The following is a 23902-nucleotide window of genomic DNA, read 5'->3' as shown; positions in this document are numbered from 1 at the left end:
TGAAAATATGAAAGCCAAGTGTTTCTGGGGGTTAGTTTTAGATGTGTGACATTTTCTCACTACTGTCCTTGTCTTTCCATGGAAGCTACTGGTTTCTTCAGACTCTCAAGCCTGCACAGCCCGCAGACTCCCCAGCAGTGTCCCTCCATGTGTGACTCCGCCTGGCACCCTCAGAGCAAGGCGGCCTCCTTGCCTTGTCCTGGGCGAGGTGCATCTACGTCCTGCACAGCACTGGCCAGGACCCTGGCACAGTAGGACAGGACCCCTGTGCGGCAAGCCAGGGTGTGAGTGCAGAGGACCTGGGGGGAACTTTGTGCACGGACGGCCCCTGAGGGTTTGGATAGGGTGCCCTGGGAAGGGGCAAGTTTGGGACGAGAACTCAGGTCTCCTCACAGCGGAGCTGTATCTTCTTCCGGAAGATGGACAGACGCTCCTTTGTGAGTGGGAAGGGCTTTTTCTCTACCGATGCTGCACCCTCTCTCCACCTGTGCAGTCCACCTGCATGCCCACTGCCCAGGGCCCTGGTGCTGCCTGGGAGGGACTCTCAGGTCAGGGGGAGCCGTGCCAGGCTGAGGAAGTCTGGAGACAGGCTTCCTGGAGGGTAATGCCCCATGGCACCCTGAACTGTAGGGATCTCACCCTATGGAGGCTGTGGGACATGGACGTGGGGGGGGGCAGAGATGAGAGGCCTTGGGGAGTCTCTGGGGCAGTGAGGATGAGGGCCTGGGGAGGGCTGGCTGGGTCCTCCATCTTTGGGCAGAAACTCACCCCCCTCCCCTCCCACCACAAAAGCAGGAGAGAACTTGGTCTTTTCTTAGAACTTTTGTCATTATTTAATTATAATATAATAGAATAGGGGGAGGGACTCTGAAGTGTTTGTGGAACGCAAGACAGGACATGGGCTCCCGAGTCCCTGACACCCAGGCAGCCGCGGACCGGGCTGCGCTGCAGCAGACCTGCCTGCTGGGCGAGGCCCCTTTAAATAGCACCGTGTGTGGTTGCCAACCAGAGGGAGATTCCCGGGGAGGGTCCCCAGGTCTGGCCTCTGAGGGGGTGACTCTAGCTCTGCCTGTTCTTTTCCTTGCTACCCCGCCACCTTGGGGCTGCTTGGAGGGTGGGGCCGTGCCTGGGGGTGGCCTGTGGGCCCCCACTCTGCCTTGCCAGGAGCTCCCTCCCAAGCCTGGAGGAGCACAAGGTCCCCACCCCCTGCGTGGAGCCCTCTGGGTGCACAAGGGGGCACGTCAGTGGGCCACTCCAAGGCAGAGTCTCCAACCAGGGTCCTTGTGCTCCCGTGTCCTGGCAGCAGGCTCCCCTGGGAGGCGGTGGGGGGCCATGGAGATTCGGGCAGCCTGACCCTCTGGAGGCCACAGCACTAGACCAGCCCTCCCCCCCCGGGGAGACACTGGTGGGAGGCCCAGTGCAGCACAACCAGAAAGTGACTGGCTCAGGCAGCTGGGCCTTCAGTCCTGGGTGGTCTCCTTTCCTGACCACAGCAGGCGACAGGGACACCTCCCACCCCCAGGTTGTACAAGAGGAGTTGAGCAGGGCTGGCGCAGGCAAGGCTGGTCACCATCACTGGGCTCAGTCCTGGGGCGACTCCCCACCTCCTCCCCACTGCACACTCCTTCAGGGAAGGCTCCCACTTGGGCTCCCAGTGGAGGGTCTGAGGGATGCAGGCCGCCCGAGGAAGCCGCTGGTCAGAGAGGCCAGGGGCAGGGTCCGTGTTCAGGGCTCAGAGGCTGGGGTCCCTGAGGGCTATTGGCTGAGGCCCTGCGGCCCGGGGATCCCGGCATGCTGGGGAAGACAATTGTGGCATACTCCGTCTGTTCAGGGATGCAGGGAGTGGGGGGCTCCGGCGTCTTCTCTCGCCACTGGAAGTCCAGCTCCCCATAGTCTACGGTGAACACAGGCGCTGCACAGGGGCCCTCCTTCTTTGGGGAGAGAAAGAGGGAGGTGTTAGTGGTCTGTGGTGGCGGACAGGCAGGTGCACGCGTGCCCACCAGGGGCCAGGGCAGGGCTTGGGCTCTCGGACCCTTGCTAGGGTCTGATGTCCCTGTGCTCAGATCCCGTGACAAGGCTGGAGACAGGCGTGCTCCTGAGCCTGTGGACTCCCATCCCCCGGGGCCACAAAGGGAAGGAACTCACCAGGGGCTCGTCCTCGCTCCCACAGGCACAGGTACCTACAGAGAAGCACATATTGAGTGAGGAGGCCTGGGACACCCCACGCTCCTGCAGGTGGTGGGGCTGGGGGCTTTGTAGCAGGGCCCTTCCTCCCCAGGGGCTCCCACGAGGGTGACCGAATGTCCTCTCCCCTGCCCAATGGTCTGGCTAACCCTACCCCCCATGCAAGGACCCCGTGTCCCTGATCATCAAGTGGAGAGCCACAGGTCCCATGTGGACCGGGAGTTGTGCTGGGTGGCGGCAATATAGGCCCTCTGGCTTCCAGTCCCCATACTCCTGCCACAGGAACCTGCCATCTCTGGCCACAAACCCCCCACGGGGAAACATGCAGGCACCAGCCCCCCATGCACAGTGGACGCCTGATCAGCAATGCAGCAGCCAGTGTCTCTCCGTCGGAGACCACACAGCTTCAGGGGGCCTTGTCTGGGACCCCATGGGGCCTCCCATTCAGCCACATGATCCCTGGGGTGCCCCCTGGCCCAGGATACCAGGACCGGGCCTTCGAAGGAGCTGATCCCCAGGCTGGTCCCCTCTGGGTGCCTCCTTCCAGCCCCAGACGTGGTCATCAGAGTGACTGAGTCCAAGCTGTCTAGGACAACCAGGAGGTCAGGATGTGTGCAGGGGGTGACTGGGGGGCTCACAGCAACCACCCTGGTGTCTGTGGTTGTCAAGGGCAGAGCCCAGCAGCTGTGAGAAATCCTTTCAGTGTCCTGTGGGCTGTGGTGTGGCCTGAGGTTTGGGAGGGCCCTGTGTTCCCAGCATAGATGGCTCAGCCTGGGGGTGGGGGCTGTTGCTTGCCTTTCTGTGTGACCGTGGCCACAACCCGCTCCACCCCACTCCCCTCAGACCCCTCCTTAGAGCAAGTGTATGGGAGAGGGGGGACCCCAGAACCTGGGAGGCCCACTTCAGCCCCAGCCCCTCCATGAGAAGTGCTCACTGTGGGTGGGGAGGGGTGGTTGTGGCTGGGGGGAGGGGCTTCAGGAGACTGGGGTAGTGACAACAGTGGGGCTTGGCAGGGCCTTACCTCGAGTGGCCCTGGGGAAGGCAGTGGCCAGGACCCAGGTCAGCAGCAGCAGGAGTAGGACCCCCACCAGCACACCTGTGATGCCAATGACCAACCCCTGTAACTGGCCAGGGAGTCTGGGTGGGGGACTGGGGCTCTCCGTGGGGGGCTCCAGGATTCTCTCTGGAAAGGCAAAATGAGAGAGATTCACAGAGGGGACTTAGTAATGGGGATTCAAGGAGGGGACTCAGGGAGGGGCACACAGGGAGGGGGCTTAGAGAAGGGACTCAGGGAGGGGGTCGCAGGAGGGAAGCCAGGGCGGGGACTCAGGGCCCTCCCCTCCGCTCTCCATGTCCAAGGGTCCAGCCCCTGGTCTTGCACTAGCTAGTCTTGCCCCCGACCCCACCCTGCCCACACCTCTGCTGAACCTGAGCTTTGCTGCATCCTGAGAGGTGCCGGCCACCTGCTGCCCTCCCTCAGGCTGTGCCCTCCCACCAAGGGCAGAGGGTCTGGGGGTGTGTCCCATCCCAGAGGTTGATGGTTGATGCCGTTTGTCCCTGAGGGCCTGGGTGGACAGAGCTGCTCGTGGAGCCGGGGAGGCCCTGCCCACTGCACACCCCCATCTTGGGCTTGAGGCCGCACCCTTCACGGTGAGCTCCGCACGGGGGCTCTCGTTGATCTGCGTGTTGGGGGGCAGGTAGATGGCCCCGCACAGGTAGGTGCCGCTGTCATTAGGCCTGGCAGCTGCGATGCTCAGGTGGAAATCCCGGCCGCTGGGCAGCCGCGTGATGTGGAAGCGTCTGTCCGGGCCGGGCTGGACGTGGTCCTCCTGGAAGGCGACCAGCTTGTCTGTCTGGTTGCGGGGGCTCATACGGTACCAGTTGAGCACAAAGCTCTTGGGGACGCTGGAGAGGCTGCAGGTGAAGGTGGCGTTGTCCCCCTCGTGCACAGTGAGCTGTGCCGGGGAGAAGGTGAGAGGGCTCCAGGGCCTGTCGGGGGAATCTGTGGGGGAGGACCAGAAGCCAGTGAGGGAGGGGCGTGGGGACGGCGGCCCAGATCCTTCCCCCCAACTCCCCCAGCTACAGGGCCTCTGCCTCCAAGCCTTGCAACTTCTTGCACGCCCCCAGGGATGTGGTGCTCACGGCTCACCAGGCAACTCCATGGTGGGGTGGGGTTTGACGGTACTAGGACCCGAGGCCCGGGCTGTGTTCTGGCTCTGACCCCTAAATCTCCTATTTCTCCCCCAAACGGTGGGGTTTCAGGTCCTCCCTGCAGGCCTAACTGTCATGTTCCTAGCTCCACCATCCTGGGTCCCTGGCTCATCGTGCTAGCCTGGTCCTGTGTGCCCTGAGGGGGGCAGGGCCGGGCCAGGATACTGGGCTGCTGGTGGGGGCCTCCCTTGGAAAGCTCAGCATCCGGCAGGCTCAGGGTCCAGCCTTCGGCCCATTGCGGGACAAGCTCAGAGCTGGGATGGGGTCTGCCTTCTGCCTTCTGACATGACTCAGGGGACTGGAGTTCAGAGCAGCTGGGCCATTATCCCTGATATGGATAGAAATGGAGGCCCCTGATGGTCCTGGTCTCTGGCCCACACTCCTCTTGCAAGAACAGCTGATTGCCAGGCCCTGGCCCCAGGGATACTCCCACATCCTTGGAGGGGCTCACGCCTCCTTCCACCGGTGCCTGCCTCACCACCACATGCACACGTGTCTGTGTGAGTGTGCGTGACTATCGCCCCCCACACTTGGCAGAAGCCCCTCCTATCTGGCCCAGGCCACAGGACAGCAGCACCCCCCAGGGAGTCAAGGTGACACAGGAACAGGTCAAGAGTCTCCCAGGGTCCCAGGGTAGGAGCCATGGCCAAGCCCATACGTGCTAAGCCTTCCATTCTCCGTAGCTGGCTCACCAGGGAGGCTGTGCTGTGATTCCTGATAGACACACGGGGACCAAGGCACAGATGGAGGATGTGCCAGGTCTCAAGCTGCTCTGTCGGGACCCAGCTCCGGGTCTGCCTCTGGCTGCCCTGACCCTGGCCAGGGGACCTTGCCTGGAAGCCCGGGGCTCCTCCGGGCCACTGCCACACTGCTCTAGGCCTTGGCTTCCTCACCCGGGAGGGAATACCCAGACCCAAGACGTGGTCCAGTGAGGTCATTTCCTGGCCCCCCTACACGTCCCATACCGCTCAGCTCCCAAACACTGCAAAGACGGGAGGCCCACTGCCCTGGAGGCTGGGCATCTGCCCATGGCCCCCAGCCCGGCTTTCCCAGAGGAGACCCCCCACCCACAGGGGACCATGCTAAACCCCTTTCCTATTTGTCATTGCGTGTCCCACCCATTCACAGCCGACCCACCACAGTGGTACCTCCCTGGCGGTCCTGACGCATGTCTTCGTTATCCGTGTATTTGAGAAGCTCACGCGTTTACAAAGAGAGCATCATGGGAGTAACCAGGCAATTGGGGCGTGGGGGTGCTGAAGTCGGCCGGGACATTGCTGCCTTGGCCTGGGCTGCTGGGTCCGTGGGCCTTCCCCCACCCTCACTCTGCATGTCTCCTGCCCAGCCCCACGTGCCCCTGGTCCCACTGGAGATGTGCCTGCACCTGCCTCCTGACAAATGTCCACCAGGAACCCCCTCCCACTGAGGCCTCCAGACAGAATCTGGGCCTCTGAGGAGTGGCCCTTGGGGTTCCGCAAGGTGCTTAGCATCCCCTCCCCTCCTGTAGAGCACCCGCCCCCGCCCTGGTAGGCCTCCCCCTGGGCTCCTGAGTGGACTCTGGATCAGACCCTCAACTACCCCACCCCTCACCCAAATTGGTGACCACTTGGGTCCCTTGTCTGTTGGTTGGCTCTTTGCAGCACCTCTCGGGGAACCTGAACTTGGCAAGGAGGGCAGACTGGGTGGCCCTTAGCCCAGCCTCTGCCTCGGTCTTTATGTGGCAGCCTCCTGGTCCTGCTCAGGCTCTGCTGACTCCCAGGTCCCTCCTGGTGGCCCTTGAGACCCCATTCCCTTTGGTGGCACCATGGCTTCCTTGCTTTTCCTTGGACCCCTCTCCAGGGCACCCCCATCTCTGTGCCTGTTGTACCCCCACCCCCAGGGGTCTCACAGCATGGTCAGCGCCAGAGCCTGGATGCAGCAGCAGCCATGGGTCCGGCCTGAGACATGTCAGGGTGGTCTTCCCTGTGGGGAGTGTGGAAAGGGGCAGCCCTTCACCCTGTAGCTGCCCCAGAGCCCATTCTGACCAGGGAGTACCCACCTCCCCAAAGTCACAAGGTGCATGGCTGTTGAGGGCTCTGACGGTTTGGCTGGGGTGCAGGCCCACAGGGGGATCCCGGCTGGGTGCTCAGCAGCCTGTCCACATGGAGAAAGATGAGCTTCCTGGAACGGGGGCTCAGGGACACCTGAGGAAGCGGGCCGGTGGGAGCACGGGGCTGAAACCTCACTGGGGTGAGAGGGGGGCTCGGTGGGCACTGGGCTCGCTGCTTTCTGGGAGCAGGTGTGACGGCCAGATGGGACAGGGACCCTGTGTACACACACCTCTAAGTCAATCCAAACTTCCCCAGAGGAGCGCTGGTAGTAGAGCCCGACTAAGTACGGCCGTCCCTACAGTAGGAACACCTGTGAATCTTGTGTTGTTTGGCTTTAAACATTGAAGTGTCATCTACTTATTTCATATTTGATAATAAAATGTCGGTAAGGGGCTCCAGGGCCTTTCTTTGGGGAATGGGTCAAGGAGGGAGCTGTGTGCGCAGGCGGGGAGATCTCAGGGTCGGGCCCAGCGTGGTGGGACGGGCTGCGTGGCAGGGGGCACAGCCACTGCTGTCCTGGAGGTCACAACTTTCTCATCTAGCACCCAGCAGCAGTTGATTTATGCAAGACCTGCCTATGGTACTGGAAGAGTCACCCGGTGGACGGTCAGCTCCTACAACCCCCATGAGTCTCTCACTCGGCAGGAGGGGGACAGGGTGCCTTCACTTCCTTGCCGTGGGGTCCCTGAACTTGCCGCATGGAGGATCAACACGTCCCTGAGGTCCCACACGTGTCTGATGCACCCAGATGACACGCACCTACCCACCCTCCTGGGACCCGTCAGGGGCACGTGGGGGTTCACGGCAGGGAAAACAAGCAAGTTTTTATTGGGGACTACACGAAACTCAAACCCTTCACACAGCAAAGGAAACCATCAACATGATGGAAAGGCAACCTACAGGACGGGAGGAAATACTTGTAAATCATTTATCTGATGAAGGGTTAATATCCAAAACACGTAAAGAACTCACATAACTCAATAGCAAAAATCCCCAAATATCAGATTAAAGAATGCACAGAGGACCTAAATAGACAGTTGTCCAAAGGCGTCCAGAGGGCTGACAGACACCAGGAAAGACGCTCACCATCCCTCATCGTCAGGGAAATGCAAATGGAAACCACAATGAGATATCACTTCACACCTGTCAGGATGGCTAGACTCAACAAGACACGAAACAACGAGAAAAAGGCACCCTCGTGCGCTGTTGGTGGAGATGGGAGCTGGCACAGCCACCGCAGAGAACAGTGTGGAGGGTCCTTAGAAACTTAATAGAGCTGCCCTAGGATCCAGCTACTGTACTACTGAGTATTTACCCAAAGAGAACAAAAACACAAATTAGAAAAAAGCCACATGCACTGCCATATGTCCTGCGGCATTATCTACAAGACCCACAGTACAAAAGCAGCCCGCGTGTCTGTCCACAGATGAGTGGTTAAAAAGGTGTGGTGTGCGCACACAATGGGACATCACATAGCCATAAGAATGAGATCTTGTCATTTGTGACAACATGGGTGGACAAGGAGGGCATTACGTTAAGTGAAATAAGTCAGTCACGGGCACCTGGGTGGCTCAGTGGGTTGGAGCCTCTGCCATTGGCTCAGATTGTGATCTCGGGCTCCTGGGATCAAGTCCTGGTGATCTCGGGGTCCTGGGATCAAGTCCCAAATAGCATTGGGGCTCTCTGCTCAGCAGGGAGCCTGCTTCCCCACCCCCACCCGCCTGCCTCTCTGCCTACTTGTTATCTCTGTCAAATAAATAAATAAAATCTTAAAAAAGAAAAAAAAATAAGTCAGTCAGAGAAAGATGAATACTCTGTGATCTCATTTATACGTGGAGACTAAAAAAAAAAAAAAAGAAAGAAAGAAAAAGAGAAAGAAGAAAAAATTAAACAAAAACTTAGCTCCTGGATATAGGGAACAGATTAGCAGTCGTCTGAGGTGGGAGTGGGGTGTCAGTGGAAGGAATGAAGGGGTCAAGAGACACGAACTTGCAGTTATAAAATGAGTAAGTCCCGGGGATGGGATGTAAGTCATGGGGACGGTAGCTAATAATCCTTTCTCGCACGTTTCAAAGTACCTAGAAGAGTGAATACTGAAAGTTCTCCTTACAGATTTTGTGACTCTGTGTGATGACAAGTGTTAACTGGTTAAATTTTGTAATATGTACAAATAGCGAATCATTTCACTGTGCGCCTACAACTAATATAAATGTTCCTAATTCAGGCGCCTGGGTGGCTCAATTGCTTAAGCGTCTGCCTTCGGCTAAGGTCATGATCCTGGAGTCCTGGGATCGAGCCCCATATCAGGCTCCCTGCCCAGCAGGGAGTCTGCTTCTCCCTTTCCCTCTGCTGTTCCCCCTGCTTGTGCTCACTCTCTCTCTCTCTCTCTCAAATAAATATTTTTTTGTTAAAGATTTTATTTATTTATTTGAGAGAGAGAGAGAGAGGGAGAGCACACAAAGGAAGAGGGAGAGGGAGAAGCAGACTCTCCGCTGAGCAGGGAACCTGATGTGGGGCTCGATCCCAGGACCTGAGATCATGACCTGAGCCAAAGGCAGATGTTCAACTGATTGAGCCACCCAACCGCCCCAATAAATAAAATCTTTAAAAAATATATTCCTAATTCTAAGTTTTCCATATCTAAAATAAAATTGAGATCTGAGTTAAAAAAAAGAAAAAAGAAAAAAACCAACCAGAATGCCAGTGGTGGTGGCAGAGAGAACTGGCGTTTGACCAGAGTCAGAAGAAACCAAGGACAGTGACATCCAGGGAGGTAGGCGGCCCTTGACTGGGCTCCCATCAGGGCAAGATAATCCAGCAAGAGGGAGCATCAGAACGAAGGGCCCGGGGGGAGAGCCCCTGGCGTGTTAGTAGAGAGGTCTGACCTCTGTGAGATGAGTGGAGCCGTGCCCCCCAGTGCACCTGCTGGCACGGCCCTGAGCCTCAGCATGGCACATTGTGACCTTATTTGGAAATAGGGTAGGGGCGCTGGCTTATGGGTAGAGCTTGCGACTCTCCACCTCAGGGTCGTGAGTTCAAGACCCATGTTGGGTACAGAGACTACTAAAAAAAAAAGGGTTATTGCAGACATAATTTCTTTTTTTAATGGCTTTTTAAGAATTTTTTTAAAAAAGATTTTTATTTATTTATTTGACGGAGAGAGATCACAAGTAGGCAGAGAGGCAAGCAGAGAGAGAGAGGAGGAAGCGGGCTCCCTGCTGAGCAGAGAGCCTGATGTGGGGCTCAATCCCAGGACCCTGGGATCATGACGGGAGCCGAAGGCAGAGGCTTTAACCCACTGAGCCACCCAGGTGCCCCGCAGACATAATTTCTTAAGATAAGCTAAAACCCATGGGTTCCTAATGCAACATGGCTGGTGTCCTTACAAGAAGGGGAAAATTTGGACAGCAGCGAATGAGGGGAGCGCCACATGATGCTGGAGCCAGATGGGCTATTGCATCCACAGGCTGAGGCCCCCAGGATTGCTGGCAAACACCAGGCGCTGGGGAAGCCTGGAAGGGAGCCTCCCTCACGGTCCCGGCGGGAATTGGCCCCATGCACACCTGGTCTCGGACTTCCCGCCTCCAGAAATGCCAGACTACAACCTCCAGGTGCTGAAGCCTCCAGGGGCTGGCTTTTTCCCCCCGAAGCCCCAGCAAATCCATTCACAAAGGTGCCAATACAGCCAATCAGAAACTTGGAGTAACGGGTGTTCACTACTGCGTTCTTGTGACTTTTCTGTATGTTTCAGACATTTTTCAAAATTTTAAGTTGGAAAAATAACTAAAACAAATCTGCCTTCAAAAAAGAGATCATGGGCTATGCAGGCAGTTTTCAGAATTGACCTTTTTGAATTCTCAGCGCAAGGCAGACACTAGCGTCCCCAGCCGCAGGTAAGAATGCCGCTGCCCAGTGAGACGAGGTGACTTGCCAAAGGTCTCATCAGCCATGTCTTCCTTTGAACTCAAGCCTGTCCTGTTCCAAAGCTGTACTCTTCCTTACTCTCATTCACTAGGATCTGGGCCAGCCAGCTACTGAGTTTGGGATATTCCATTAAATGGAAGAAAAACACGTACGTAAGGAGGTATGGGGGGGTGGGGAGACATCCATGAGAATGATCCAAATAATAAATGTAATACATTAGGAAAGCAAAGAGATAGCACTCAAATGTCCCCGCAGCCAGGAGCGCCCGAGTCTGGTGGAAGGGGAAGAGGGTGACCCGACATATGATGTTGGCAACGTGGTGTGCTCAGGGTTGAGATGGGGAAAATGAGCCCCAAGCTGGTGCCTTTGACTCTGGACAGCGGCTGCAGTATCTCATTCTCACCTTACCCTGCTTGGGGAAGGGGTCCCGGGGGGTTGTGGGCCTCCAGGGCTGAGTCAAGGCCCACATTTATGCCTCCGTTCCCCCTCCTGGGGTGATACTCACACCTCTGCCTCTGTGCCTGGGCTCCTCTGCAAGGGCCCCCAACGGGGCACCTTTGGCCACATGCCCTTGGGCCTCTGACCTCAGCTCTGAGTTTCCTCCGCTAATCTTGAGAGTGGCCTACATGCCTTCCTGGAGAGCCAGGCTGGGCTGGGGAGGAAACATAGGGCGGCTGGCACCCCACCATTGCCCAGCAGGCCCGGGAGGTGCACCAAGACTCCAGGATGGGCAGTCCCAGTGGGACCTCGTCGTGGTCCTTCTGGGGGCCATGCCACCTCCCAGCCCAATGAGGTCCAGAGGAAAGACCCTGGACCCACCCAAAGGATCCACCTTCCTCAATGTTCCCATCTGTGCAGTAGCCGAGGACAAGGGCAGCTGGGCCCCTCTCCCCGACCAATGGACTTCGACCGGGGTCCCCAGTGGTAGATAATCTGTGCAAGGGGGGTAAGGGCCAGGCCCCCTTGCCGGAACCTGCCGTGGATGCTCGCAGCCATACCCAGACCCTATACACACAAGAGTCTCTTCCAGAGACCTAGGCCCACAGCAGGTGGGCTGCAGAAGTGGACAATCTCCACTTGAATGGTTGGTTACTCTTCTGATATAATTAGAGAAATGTCTCTTGGCCATCTGCCTGGGACCTCACAGAGACAGTCAGTCCCCTGGGGCGCTGGTCCCAATCCCTGGAAAATATGGGGCATCTGGGCTGAGGTTTGGCGCTCTGGTCAGCCCTTATCCTACAGAGGGGCAAGCCTGTCCCACAGGACCCTGAGAAACAGCTGGGATGTTCCTGCCTGCTCATAGGTGAGGGCTGGACTCACCGCCAAGTGAGGTGGGCAGGCAAGAAGCTGGAGCCCAGAGATGCACTTCACCCACCCAAAGTCACACAGCACCCTGCCAGGGGCAGTGCTGGGCCTTTGAGGCCAGATCCCAGCACAGCCCCCTCCCTGTCTGTCTGCCAGGGACCAAGAGCCAGAGGTCTTTCCCTGAGACCTGATCCCGTGCCACCCAGCCCTGACCCACATACCTAGGAGCCTTCCTGGCCACCAGCCCAGCTGCAGCACGGCCCAGACGAGCGGCCAGGGCGCCCGTGGGGTCCCCATGCCCAGAGCGCAGCCAGCCTCGTTTGCCAGTCTCCTCCTCCACGGCTCTGGCAGAGGTGTGAGCGGAAAGGAAACTGTCCCGGGTCAGGACGGAGCGACACGCCCCAGCCCCACCCCCTCTTCCTCCTCCTCTTCCTCCACGTGGGTGGAAATAGGAGGGGAGCCCGAGAGAGACTGGGGGACTGAGGGAGAGAAAGATGGGGAAGACAGAGTAGGGGACTGAGAAGGGGGATGGGCGAGAGAAAGAAGTACAGAGGGTGGGGGCAGGGGTGGGGAAGAGTGAAGCACAGGCGGATGAGGGGGACACCCAGCTGCCCCTCTTCCCCTGTGGGGGTCTCTCCACCTGAGCAACTTGTCATTTGTTGTGGCTTCTTTCCCCTTCTGCTGAGCTTGTGAGGGATACTGGACTCTCTGTTCTCCCCTCCCCCACCCATTCTGCCCTTTGCAGGTGGACTGTGCATTCAGGCCCCTGGGGCTGCGTTGAGGGCTGGGCTCAAGCCCATGCCCACTTTGTCTTCCATGCCCATCTTGTCTTCTCTTGAAGGCTTGAACCAACCACACTCTGCAAGTGCTGGAGATGGTGGGGGCAGGGCCACTGCCAAGGGTGTGCCCCTCCCCTGAGGGCTGCAAGGCCATGCTGGGGCAGCTGAGGGTCTGCCTAAGCCCTAGACTGGGTCCGGGAAGCAGCTGAAGGGCTGCCTGAGCCCCAGGCTGGGTCCGGGAAGGGCATTTCTGGTAGGCCTACCTGAGACCCCCTCCCCTCCTGTCCTGTCCCAGGCCTTGGAGTGCCCTGGCCCTGGGTGGGGGGAAGGGGCTCCTGCAGGAAGCTGGCACCCCCAGCCCCCAAGCTTCAGGGTGCCACCTGCCGGTGTCCTGAGGACGTCCCATGTTGGGGGCTTAACCTTCAGCGTTTGGGCTGCTCAGCGCAGCCTGGGGACAGGGGCGGTTGGGGGCGGTCGTGGGCCGGGGTCTCCAGGCTCATCCGGGCGGGGAGGGGGCGGCGCGGGCTGGGTCGTGGGCCTGGGGTCTCCAGGGCGCCGGCCGCGTGCAGCCACACGTCTGGCCATGGCGGGTTTGCTGAAAGCGGTTGGTGATGAATGGAAAGCGCGAGAGGAAACTGCTGACAGCGGCAGCCCCAGGCTGGGTGCGTGGGTCTCACAGCCCGAGCAGCAGCCCGACAGCTGGCGCCTCCCCGGCCCCCCGTTCACCTCGGGCTCGGCTGCCAAGGGAAAACATTAAAGACAACTGAAACGATGGAAAAAGAGCATCAAAGATGGTGTCTGCAAGCGAAGGCGAGCAGAGGAAGCTTCGGTGGTGAGCGCAGGGCCACTCCCCGAGCCCCGCGTGGGCGGCGGGGGGCGGGGCACTAGGCCGCGAGGCCTCGGATTGCTGGGGGGTGGGTGGGCCCTCCGGACAGGTGTCTCCTGGTCCGCCAGCCCCCGGGGCTTCCCCTTGGGCCCCGGACTGGGGATGTGCGGTCAGGTGGGATTCGGGGCTGCCAGGCGCCCGGCAAGTCTCGGGCCCGGTGGGCACAGGGGGGACCTGCATTTTCGAGCCCCAGGCTCTGTGCTGGGAGACATGCCTCCCTGCATGAGGGGTGTGTGCTGGGATTCCAGGCGACTACAGAGCCACCCCCCACCCTCCACCCCCCAGCCACCCCAGCTGTGATTCCATCTGCAAGAGCTTGAATGCGTGTCTGCCTGTCCTGAGTCGGGATGCACTGTGCCCCTCCCCCAACACCCGCTGTGTCCTCCTTTCTCCTCCATCCCCCTGAACTCCCTTGGGGTGAGGGGCTGTGGGAACGGCCCACTCAAAAGGTTGGAAGGGGCATTTGCGACCTGGAGGGTTGGGTCAACAGGACGATTTGGAGTCACAGGAGGGCACAGAGACCCTGCAGGCAGGAAGGGGAGGGGTACACAGCCTGGAGGAACCTCACACTCCACACTAGGGTGGGCAGGCGCAGCGGGTGATGGGATCAGAGCCTGGGAAGGAAGCTGGGACAGGTGGGGGAGGGGGCAGGGGTCCCAGGGACTGCTGGGGTGCTGTACTCCCAAAGGGAGCTTTCTACCACTTGTCAGCACACTTTCCCCCAAAGACATATTCTTCCTGTTACACAGTGTCCCTGTCATACTCACTGTCCCTGTCACACACACCGTCCCCCCAAGACATACTGTCCCCACTGCATACTGTTCAAACCACACGTTGTCCCCATCATACCGTCCTCATCACACACAGTGTCCCTGTCACACAGTGTCCCCATCATACTGTCCCCATCACACACACCATCCCCCCAAGACATACTGTCCCCACTGCATACTGTTCAAACCACATGTTGTCCCCATCATACTCACCATCCTCATCACACACAGTGTCCCTGTCACACAGTGTCCCCATCATACTGTCCCCATCACACACACCATCCCCCCAAGACATACTGTCCCCACTGCATACTGTTCAAACCACATGTTGTCCCCATCATACTCACCATCCTCATCACACACAGTGTCCCTGTCATACAGTGTCCCCATCATACTGTCCCCATCACACACACCATCTCTCCAAGACATACTGTCCCCACTGCATACTGTTCAAAGCACACACGTCCCTGTCATACTCACTGTCCCCATCACATACAGTGCCCCGGTCACACAGTGTCCCCGTTACACTGTCCCTGTCACACACTGTCTCCTTCCCTCATCATCTTAGGGATAGGACAGGCTCCCTGGCTGGAGAGAAGGGCAAGATCAGGGTCCTTTGTGTCCCTCCCTGTGTCCCCCACAGGCTGGCATTCTCCTCCTTGCCCTGTGTCATGGTTTCACCCCTTTGGGTTTGGGGGGTCCCAGCTGAGGTTACAGCTGGGGTTTCCCGTCCCTGTCTCCACTTACAAGTAGGCACCAGGGACAACCCAGGAGCCCCATTCAAATGATAGTTGATGAAGAAAGATGTGTGTGGTCAGTGAGGTAACTAGGTTCCCTCGCAGTCTCGGAAACAGCCGAGAGCCGGCCCCTCACACGTGGCTCAGGCTCTCTCGGTAACACATTGCACAACCGGCAGTGGTGTGACAACCAGGATGCTGACACGGGGACCATGCCCTGAGCACAGTCAGTTCCCGTGCGTGGTTCTCGTGTGCATGTCTTGTGGCCCTGGGACCACCCTGCACCCCCACACACAGGAGTCACCACACCCTCGTGCCTGTTCCTCCTTCCAGTCACCACCGGCTTTCACATCTGCTCCATGTCAGCCTGGGGGTGATCCAGCATGTGGCCTGTGGGGTGGGGTGGGGCACGATCTGTCCACGTCCCTGTGTGGCTGGTGGGCTCCTTCTTGTATCTGCCCAGAGCTCTGCAGTGGGCCGAGCACAGGCGGGCTGGTCCCGGCTGAGGGCTGTGCTGGGGCCGATCGGTGCAGGGAGTCTGGGATCTACAGCCTCCGCCGTCCTGCGAGGGCCTCCTGTCCCACGTGCTCCCTGCCCGTTGTCCTGTGGTCCTGCCTAGGCCGTGTGTGCTCCCTGGGGAAGCTCCCCTGTTCCCCCCCCCCCCGCTCCGCCCCCCCATGTGCTTCTCACCGGACTAACACATGGCCCTGAGGGTGGGGGTTGTTGGCAAGGTGGGTGCTGCCATCTCCCCTGAAGCAGGAGGGTCTGGTTGTGGGGGGCGGGAGAAGCTTCCTGCCTGGGGCCCTCCCACCCTCCCCATCAGAGAAGAGGAGTCTAGTTTCCAAGGTGCCAGCCCAGCTGTGACGCCAGGCAGGGGTGTGCGGGCGGGCAGGCAGGCGGGCGGGCGGAACCTGAGCCAGAACGATGGAAAGTGGGGGAGACGGGGATCTCCCCGCGCTTTCCCGAGGCAGCAGCCCAGTCACAGGGAAGTTTCCATTTATGGTAAAGCACAGGAAACAGAAGGATCATCCTGAAAATGCTTCTGAGCGGCTGGGCGGTGATGTCACCCCGGCCTGGACGGAGCTGTGGCCCCAGGAGGCAGCGGCGGGTTCGCAGTATTTCTGAGGTTGGAACAGGAAATGGTTAATAGTGTTTGCAAATAAAAACTTTTTGTTCTATCCTGTTTTTGAAGCATTTCCCAGAAGTTAAAAAAGAGCACCCAAGTTATTTGCCCAATTTAAAAACCCAATTTTAAAAAATGTGAACAAAACATGACACCATTTATTAATAGACAAGAACCGAGATGGTCGGGGTATCTGTTTGCTAAGATGACAAGTTACAGATTTCCTGCTCCCCTTTCTTTGTCAACTTTCGAGAACACTGCTTTTTAACGTGAACTTACTTGCAGCTTAAATTTCCACGTGTGTTTGTGTGTGTATGTGGCTGCATTTTGTGTGGGGTGCGTGTGCATGGGTACGTGTGTGTGTGTCTGTGTGTCTGCGCTCACACGTGTGTGTTGTGAGACGTGTGCTGTGTGTGTCCTCTGCGTGTCCGCCACTTGGACTCCCAGCTTGCTGGTCCCCCCAGCTGGCACAGGGGCAGCCCCCTGCAGGCCATGACTCCAGGTACTTGCCAGCTACCTGCCCTCTGGGACCTCCGCTCTGCTCCAGTGGATGTGGGTGAGGAGGGAGCCTGCCCTGCCCCACACTTACCTGCTGATTTCAGTGGAGCCGTGAAATCCGGCTGTGCACCTGTGTGGAAAACTGAACTGTCAGACCAAGCTATTCTTGCCGGTTATGTTTTATTCTCAGTCTCTGTGGCTCTCATGGGTCCCCACTGGGGCTTGGTATACGTGACTGGCCCCTGGCAGGGCAGCAGTCGGTGGACACCAGGGCAAGGAACTTTGCGGGGTGGGGGGTGGGTGAGAAGGGCTTGTGGGACCCAGAACACTGGATGCTGGACATGGGGCTTCAAGGGACAGATGCTGCCATCCTAGCCACGGACTCCATGGCCCCCGCCTGTAGCCCAGAGACACGCACCTTGCCTGTTTGCTGGGGACTGGGCCTGGGGTCTGCCCAAGTGGCCTGTGTCCCTGGAACCGAGGTTTGGGGGAAGGCAGGGGTGAGCCCAGCACGATTATTTCCACCTGATTTTTTCTTCTTGCCTGTCTGTCTCTCTCAACTTCTCTCCTTCCAGACACACAAGGTGGGGTCCAATCAGCTAGGTGGCCTAGAGCTGGACCCTGTGATACCCTCCTCTCCCAGCCTGGCTTCCAGCTCTGACTCATTGGCTATGCTGTCTTGTCCCAAAGCTGGCATTTATCTGGTTCAGCATGGCATGAAGAGGTTTTGGGGGGACCTGCCCAGGCCACGCCCAGGCCAAGAGAGAGACAGAGGCTCTGAGCATCGTCACCTGCAGGAGACTGTCCTCATGGCTCATCAGGGCTGCCAGAAGATTTGCTTTCAAATGCTCCACCTAGAGGTCCCCCAGTGGTGAGGGCTGAGCCCTGCCTTCTAACCATCTTCTCTAAAAACTGAACTCAAGAAGCTAAGTGCCAGGCAGGGGAGTGTGAGCCAAAAGGAGTGTCCATGGGGGGTGGGCAGGCAGACAAGAAAGTGCTGTCTCCATCAGGTGGGGCGGCAGCAAGGACAGTTGCCCTTGGCACCGCTCTCCATCCCCAGCCCGGCCCATTCTGGAGTCATCGATGCATCGGGAGGCTGGTCGCAGAGTGGTGGGCAGACGGCGGAGGGCAGACGGCGGAGGGGCTGCTAGCCAGCCTCATTCCTAGAGTCCATGCTTGGAGGGACCTGTGTCCATGCAGGTGGACCCCACACAGCAGGCCAGCTTCGGGGTCACGCATAGCCCTCAGGTGTTGGCCGAACACTGTGCCGTATTCTGCCTTGTCCATCACCGTCTGGTGAAGAAGCCAACCGACTTGTTAGTTGGTGTGTGAGTAGCTTTTGCAGAGAGCTTGGTTTGTGGGTTTGGGGGGGACAGATAAATGGGCATATGGGAAGAGGCACATGGAGGCTGGCTTCCCTGGGGTCTGTCCCCTATGCCTTTCGAGCGATCTTCTGGGAAAGGTATAAGGAAGTTCCTGAATCAAAGCTTATTTTTGGATGGTGGTCAGTCCTGATACCAAGACTTCCCTAAACTCAGAGGCAGGTTGTGGTTTCTGGAGCAGAGAAGGCTGTGGGGTGGGCCGTGCAGATGGGCCTGGAGTATGGGGTGGAACATGGGGTGGAGCACAGGCTCCCACACCCAGCAGATTGTGCAGGGTCCAGAGAGGCCAGGTGGAGAGGAAAAGCCCTGTGGGGACCTCTGCAGACCATGCTCCAGCTATCTTCTGGGACCACTGCTACCCACGTGACCAGGTCCACATGCTTGCTTGCCTATACACAATGGCCCTAGACCAGCCAGAAAACCCAGAGCACGAGGTCTTACTTACCATGAGAGCAGGATCTGGGTATTTACCTCTCTCTTGAACAACAAATCTGGAAGTAGGTGATCCTGAAGAAGTACAGGGATTCCAGCTGTCATCAAGGTTGCAAAGTCTTGACTTTCTGCTTCTTCCGCATGTAGCTTCTAACTGCAAGTTCACTTCATGGTCCAAGGGGGCTGCAGGAGTGCCAGACATCATGTCTGCATCAACGAACAGACGTGGGGGAGAGTGCAGGGGCGGGGGTTTTCCCAGCCAGCTGGTCCTGCAGGATGGAGCCTTCCCAGGAGCACATCCCAATCATTTCCTCTCCTACCCCGTGATCTCACTTTGCTGCAAGGCAGACAGATGGCGCATAGCTGAGACAGCCAAGAAGTTTCGGAAATGCAAAATGTGAAAGGGCCATCCACTCACTTGCCAGGATCAGCTGCGGACGGGACAAAGATGAGCAGAGAATTCGTCAGCCGTTGAGAGAGGAGAAGAATCGCTCTGCACACAGGTCAGAGAGGCTGTCATGGAGGCACAAAGGGTGAGCGAGAGGTTTAGGGAGCCACAGGGGTGAGGTGTTTGCTCTACCCTTGGGAGGAGTGGGCTCACGTCCCACTCTGGAGCTTCTGGGGCCACCAAAAAAGCAGCATTCGCAGACCTAGAGGGGTGGGAATGGAAAGATGAAATTGTGACCCCAGCAGGAGGCATGGGAACAGGGACAGGGCCCGGGGGGTGGGCAGGAGGAAAGACCCAGGGAGCCCAGGTCCTGGGAGGGGTGGAAGCCTGAGGCCTGAGGACGGTTTTCCAGCGGGTGCCACAAGCCTCATGTGGGGCACACGGCAGCGTGGCTGCGTGCACAAGAGGGGGGTGGTCGCTGTGATGCTTCTGTGAGCCAGGGGAGGGCGGGGACCCAGACCCACACACACAAAATATGTCCTGCACGATTCCATTTACATAAAGCCCAAGGTGGTGAAGGGGAACATCTCCAGTCGTGGATCTGGAAGGGGTCCTGGCCAGGCTGGAGGGGCCTCTGCAGGGGAGGAGCCTACGGAGTAGGTGGGGGGCTGCCCTTCAGGTGTACAACTAGTCTTTACAAAACCGTGACACTCTGCATTATGTTTTAGCCATTGTTTATGCAAACGTTCTATGTTTCTGGCCAATATAAAGTTTGAAAAAAAAAAAACCCATAGGAGAATTTGCAAGGATACACACTCAGTGCATGTCCTCCTGGCCTCGTTTCTGATGGCGAAGGAGCACCGAGCAGTCGGGGACCGAGGCGGCTGGATGGACGGAGACATTTGCACGCAGATGAGTGGGCAGCACTGTCCATGACAGGTCGTGGGCCGAAGAGGCCAGGGCGCACCAGCACACGTTCAGGGTGACTTCTTGCTTGAGGAGAAGACATACTGGTGTACGTGTGTGTATGTACCTGGGCCATGTACGGACATCAGCCCACCGTGACGATTTTGTGCAGATTTATTTTCTATTGCATATTTTCCTTTGGATATATCTATTTGTTTCTCATTTTTCCTAAAATGAAAATATATTGCTTGCGTAATAAAAAATATTCAAGGGGATAAGAAGGAAAGGCCTGTTTCTCATGTCTTGGAGACGAACCCTGTTGCCATGGAGACTGGATGGTTGTCAAGGCCGCGATTGGCTGGTGAGGGTGCGGGATGCAGGATCCCGGGCTTCCTAGGAGCTGGGGCTGGCGCAGCTGTCAGTCCGCACTGCGGAGCCCGGTGCCAGCATGGACGGGGTGGACGTGTGGGCCAGCACCCTGGCCCAGCTGATGGCCAAGAGGAAACCCCAGGACACCTGGGAGCTGGTTCCTGAGGAGAACCTGGCATCCGGGCACGTGGAGGGCGGTGGTTTCCAGTACCGGCTGAGGGGGCTTTCCAGGTGCGCGGCGGTGGGCAGGGGCCTTGATGGGTCACTGGGAGGGGAAGGGCTGATGCTGCTTAACCCCCAGCTCGGTCGGCCTTGAGTCTGGAGGCTGGGCTGCCGCCGACCAGCCCTCATGGTCCAGGAGGGGTCATACACCCAGCCAGCTCTTGGCCCCCAGCAGGTAGGTGGGCTGGGGACGTGGGGGGCTGGGAGCCACCTCTGTTCAGTCCCTCAGTGCTGGCCACCCCAGTGGGGGCCCTGGGGAAGTGGGGGCGGGGCAGATGCTGGGGTGTGACTTGGCCACCCTGGCGTGAGAGCCTTGTTTGCTTGAGGCAGCATCTTCTGGTTTCCATGGCAGCAGAGCCAGCCAGAGCCGGGTAGGGGCAGGTGCCTGTGCTCAAGCCCAGCCTGCAGAGGGGCCTGAGGAGGGGGTGCTGAGTCGTGCCCAAAGGGGCACAGGCCCAGAGAGGGGGAGCTGTGTCTGGACTAGGTTGCGGGCCAGGCAGGGGCCTGGCTGAGAGCCCCAGTGTTGTGGGGGTCCTTGGGTGAGACCTGTTCCTCACTGTCATGGTGACAACAGTGGGGACGGGCCAGGCCTACAGGGACCCCACCCAGCCAGGCATCCCTGGCCCTCCAGGCAGGGAGGGGGGCCAGTGGGGGGATGGAGCCTCATGGACAGGTCACTGTGGGGACCCCGGGCAGCCACATTTTGACACAGATGCCACAACTCCTGGTGTCTGAAACCCCTGGGGTGGGGTGTCCAATGGGAGGCTGGGTTCCCCGGGTATTAGGAGAATCAGCAGCCCCCCCCGCCCCCGTCTGAGAAGCACCTTTTCCCACAGCCAAGCCGGAGCTGCCTTCGGTGGTAGAGGAGGGTCACAAACACCATTCCCTCGCCTTTCAGCTTTCCTACAGAAAGACCAGGGAGCAGTTTGGGTGGGGCACAAGGGACCGTGCCACGTTCTGCAACACGGCAGCGGCTGGGCACAGGTGGCCTTCGGTTACACTGAAATGAAGCTGAAAGTTCAGCTCCCCAGGGCGCTCGCCGAGCCCAGCCCCACCTGTGGCTGTGGGCTGCAGGCTGGGCGCGTGCAGATGGAGCCTGCCCTCTCCGTCACAGAAAGTTCCATGGGATGGCACTGCCTGCGAGATGCTGGGCGGGCTTCCGGTGTGCATGTGGTTGCTCATCCGTGACCTAAGGGTCTTGGAGAAGGGGCCCACCTCCTGGCCCTGGGGCATATGACCACAGAGACCCCAGACTGGTGCCTTCTTCAGCCCCAGGGTGCATGGCAGTCTTGCTCATAGGTTTGGAGCCAGAGCAGACCTGCCCAAGGGGCTCGCTTGCCATCGTCCTGGGAGCCCCCAGCCCTCCTGGCTCTCCCCGACCTTCAGTGTCCCGAGATTCCCCTGCCTATGCTAGCTCACCTTTTCTCCGTGGGGGTGGGGCTCTTCCTCCAGGGCCTCCCCTCATTTCTCTGCTCAGCATGGAGACACCTTCTGCCCCCCTCACAGGACCCACAGGACTGTTTGTCCGCAGGGCAGTGAAGCCCGAGCCACAACACAAAAGGGCAGCACGAGGCAGCAGCAGGGGAGTGACCTCCCACAGGGGTCAGGCCAGTCTTTGCCATCCAGCCGGCTTTTGGTATGAAACTCATAGAAAGGGATTTACTTTTCAGCTTTCCTGATGACATGCTGCAGGCGAGGGTCGTGCACCTGTGGGAGGGGTCTCGGGTGAAGGAGCTCCTGCTGGGCCAGCCCCCAAGCTGGCCAGGGGAAAGGGCCGTCCCTGCTAGTCTGCTCATGGCTGCCTCTGTCCTCCCCACCCCCAGGCTCCAGTGTGGCCGCTGCCAGTGGGGCTGGTCCTCAGCCCACGTGCACATCCTCTTCCAGGCGTGCTTGGACGAGGACAGCCGCCTGGGGCTGGTGAAGATGCGCATCTGGGGCCAGCAGTGCCGGCTCTGCCCACCGGGCACTGGGGGTGATTGCCAGGTGAGCCTTCTGAACGTGCGGCTCTTTCTCAACAAGCTGGTCCCGGTCATCCTGCAGAAGTGCTATGGGGAGAGCCTCAGCTCCGACCAGTGCCCCGAGATCTGCTTTGGGGAGCGCTGCGAGGCCTGCGATCTGGGCGTCTGCTTCTTCCAGAAGCCTCCAGATCCAGCCTGGGGGCCTGAGGTCGGGAGCACCCCCACCATCAAGGGCAGGTACACCTTGTACGGAGAGGATGATGTGGCCACCCCTGCTGCCGGCAAGCAGCTGCTCACCCTTGGCAGCGGGCCCGTGGTCGACCGTGCCAGGGGCTACACCCCCAACTCCATCACCATCCCGCTGTCGGTGTCCGACTTCATCAGGAACCCGATTTCTGAGAGCAGCAACTTCTTCAGCCAAGATGATGACATCGTCACCGTCCCCTTCTCCCTTGTGCATGTGCATAGGGACCAGGGGAACGTCGGCCCCAGCTCGGGCTACCCCCCAGCGGCCGACCCCCACGCACCACTTATCATCGCCAAGGGCTCCATCTACTTGCCCACCAGGTCCATGGCCATGCCCAAGCGCAGAGGCCTCCTGGTGAATATCAAATGCCCCATCTTCCATGGCAGAGGCCTCCTTATCAGCAGCATCAAGCCTTTCCAGCTGAAAGGCTTCATCTTCAAAGGCCAGGGCTCCATCTCCAGCCCAATCGACCCTGAGAAGGGCCTGGGCTCCGTCCCCAGTGCTGCTGGAAATGACCCCCCACCGGTGTCCTATATCATTGGCCTCACGGATGATGGAGAGGGCTCTGTCACCTTCCCCTCGTCTCTGGCAGACCTCATCAGAGACAACTCCATCCCTGGCATTGACGGCTGCGTCACCTTCCCCTTCATCTTTACGGATGAAGACAAAGGCAAGGATGCTCCTGCCAATACTCCCCAAGGCAAGGAGGAGGGTGGTGGTGACGGCCCTGTCCCTGCGGGCCAGGATCCTCTCCCAGGCACCCATGCCCGTAGACCTGTCACCATCAGCGAGGGCTCCATCAGCATCCCCTTCTCCGTCTTCAACCTCATAAGACACAAGGGCCCTGGCTCCATCGCCCGTGGCCGCCGGAGCAGTGGCCTGGCCATGCATGGCTATGACAAGAAGATGATGCAGCCAAGGGCCAGGCTCAGCGGGTCCGGCTCCGATCCCGGCTGGGAAGAGGACTTCTGCTGGGATGACGAGTGCTGCGCGCCGCGTTTCGACCCCTATGAAGAAGTGTGGATCTGGGTGTCCATGACTGTCTGTGTCCTCTGGATCATGTACCTGTACAAGTTCAGCCCCTGATGGCCACCGCAAACCTGATGCTGCCTGCCGGGGTCTCCCCTTCCCCCTCAGCCGCAGAGCAGCGGGATCCTCTGCCCCTGCCCGCAACCCCAGGGCCCCCAACCCATCCCTATCCGCCCTCCCCGAGCGGAGCCTGGGCCCACAGCCTTTTCCTGCACCCCTGCTTTTGTGTGTCTAGTCTCCTGATGGGAGTCGTGGCTTCATGGACGTCCACACTGTGATTATCTGCCAAGCTGCCCACCTGGGGTCCAAGCGTGTGTCTGTGTGAGTGTTATGGTCCAATAAAATAAAAGTTAAAAGGAGAAAAACAACAGTGTGCCTGTGCTGTGAGGAAGCTGGCCGCCAGGAGAAGGTTTTTAGGTGGGAGGGCGTGCTGGGCACATCACTGTCCCCTGTCGGCCCCTG

The 23902-nt window shown here is 59.0% G+C and overlaps 2 protein-coding genes across 3 annotated transcripts; one reads left to right on the top strand and one right to left on the bottom strand.

Moving 5' to 3' along the window:
* Positions 1-809: 809 nt before the first annotated feature.
* Positions 810-12110, bottom strand: PDCD1 (programmed cell death 1). Of its 2 annotated transcripts, none has more exons than XM_013051906.2 (5): positions 11936-12110; positions 3827-4186; positions 3206-3367; positions 2146-2180; positions 810-1928 (listed from the first exon to the last, which is right to left on the bottom strand). In XM_013051906.2, the coding sequence occupies exons 1-5, from the start codon at positions 12009-12011 to the stop codon at positions 1698-1700; spliced, it is 864 nt and encodes a 287-aa protein (XP_012907360.1). In that variant the 5' UTR covers positions 12012-12110; the 3' UTR covers positions 810-1697. The 2 variants fall into 2 exon arrangements, with proteins under 2 accessions (XP_012907360.1, XP_004743873.1); XM_004743816.3 differs by having other exon boundaries at positions 810-1931; positions 11936-12104.
* Positions 12111-19987: 7877 nt separating this feature from the next.
* Positions 19988-23808, top strand: RTP5 (receptor transporter protein 5 (putative)). The gene is made up of 2 exons (XM_004743817.3): positions 19988-20215; positions 22030-23808. The coding sequence occupies exons 1-2, from the start codon at positions 20064-20066 to the stop codon at positions 23495-23497; spliced, it is 1620 nt and encodes a 539-aa protein (XP_004743874.1). The 5' UTR covers positions 19988-20063; the 3' UTR covers positions 23498-23808.
* Positions 23809-23902: the final 94 nt, after the last annotated feature.

The sequence above is a fragment of the Mustela putorius genome, unplaced genomic scaffold, assembly GCF_011764305.1.
Source record: "Mustela putorius furo isolate JIRA1106 unplaced genomic scaffold, ASM1176430v1.1 tig00003869_pilon_pilon_pilon, whole genome shotgun sequence".
Classification (NCBI taxonomy): Eukaryota; Metazoa; Chordata; class Mammalia; order Carnivora; family Mustelidae; genus Mustela; species Mustela putorius.
Note: the sequence above shows the minus strand (reverse complement) of the source record. Positions and strands in the feature narration are given on the sequence as shown.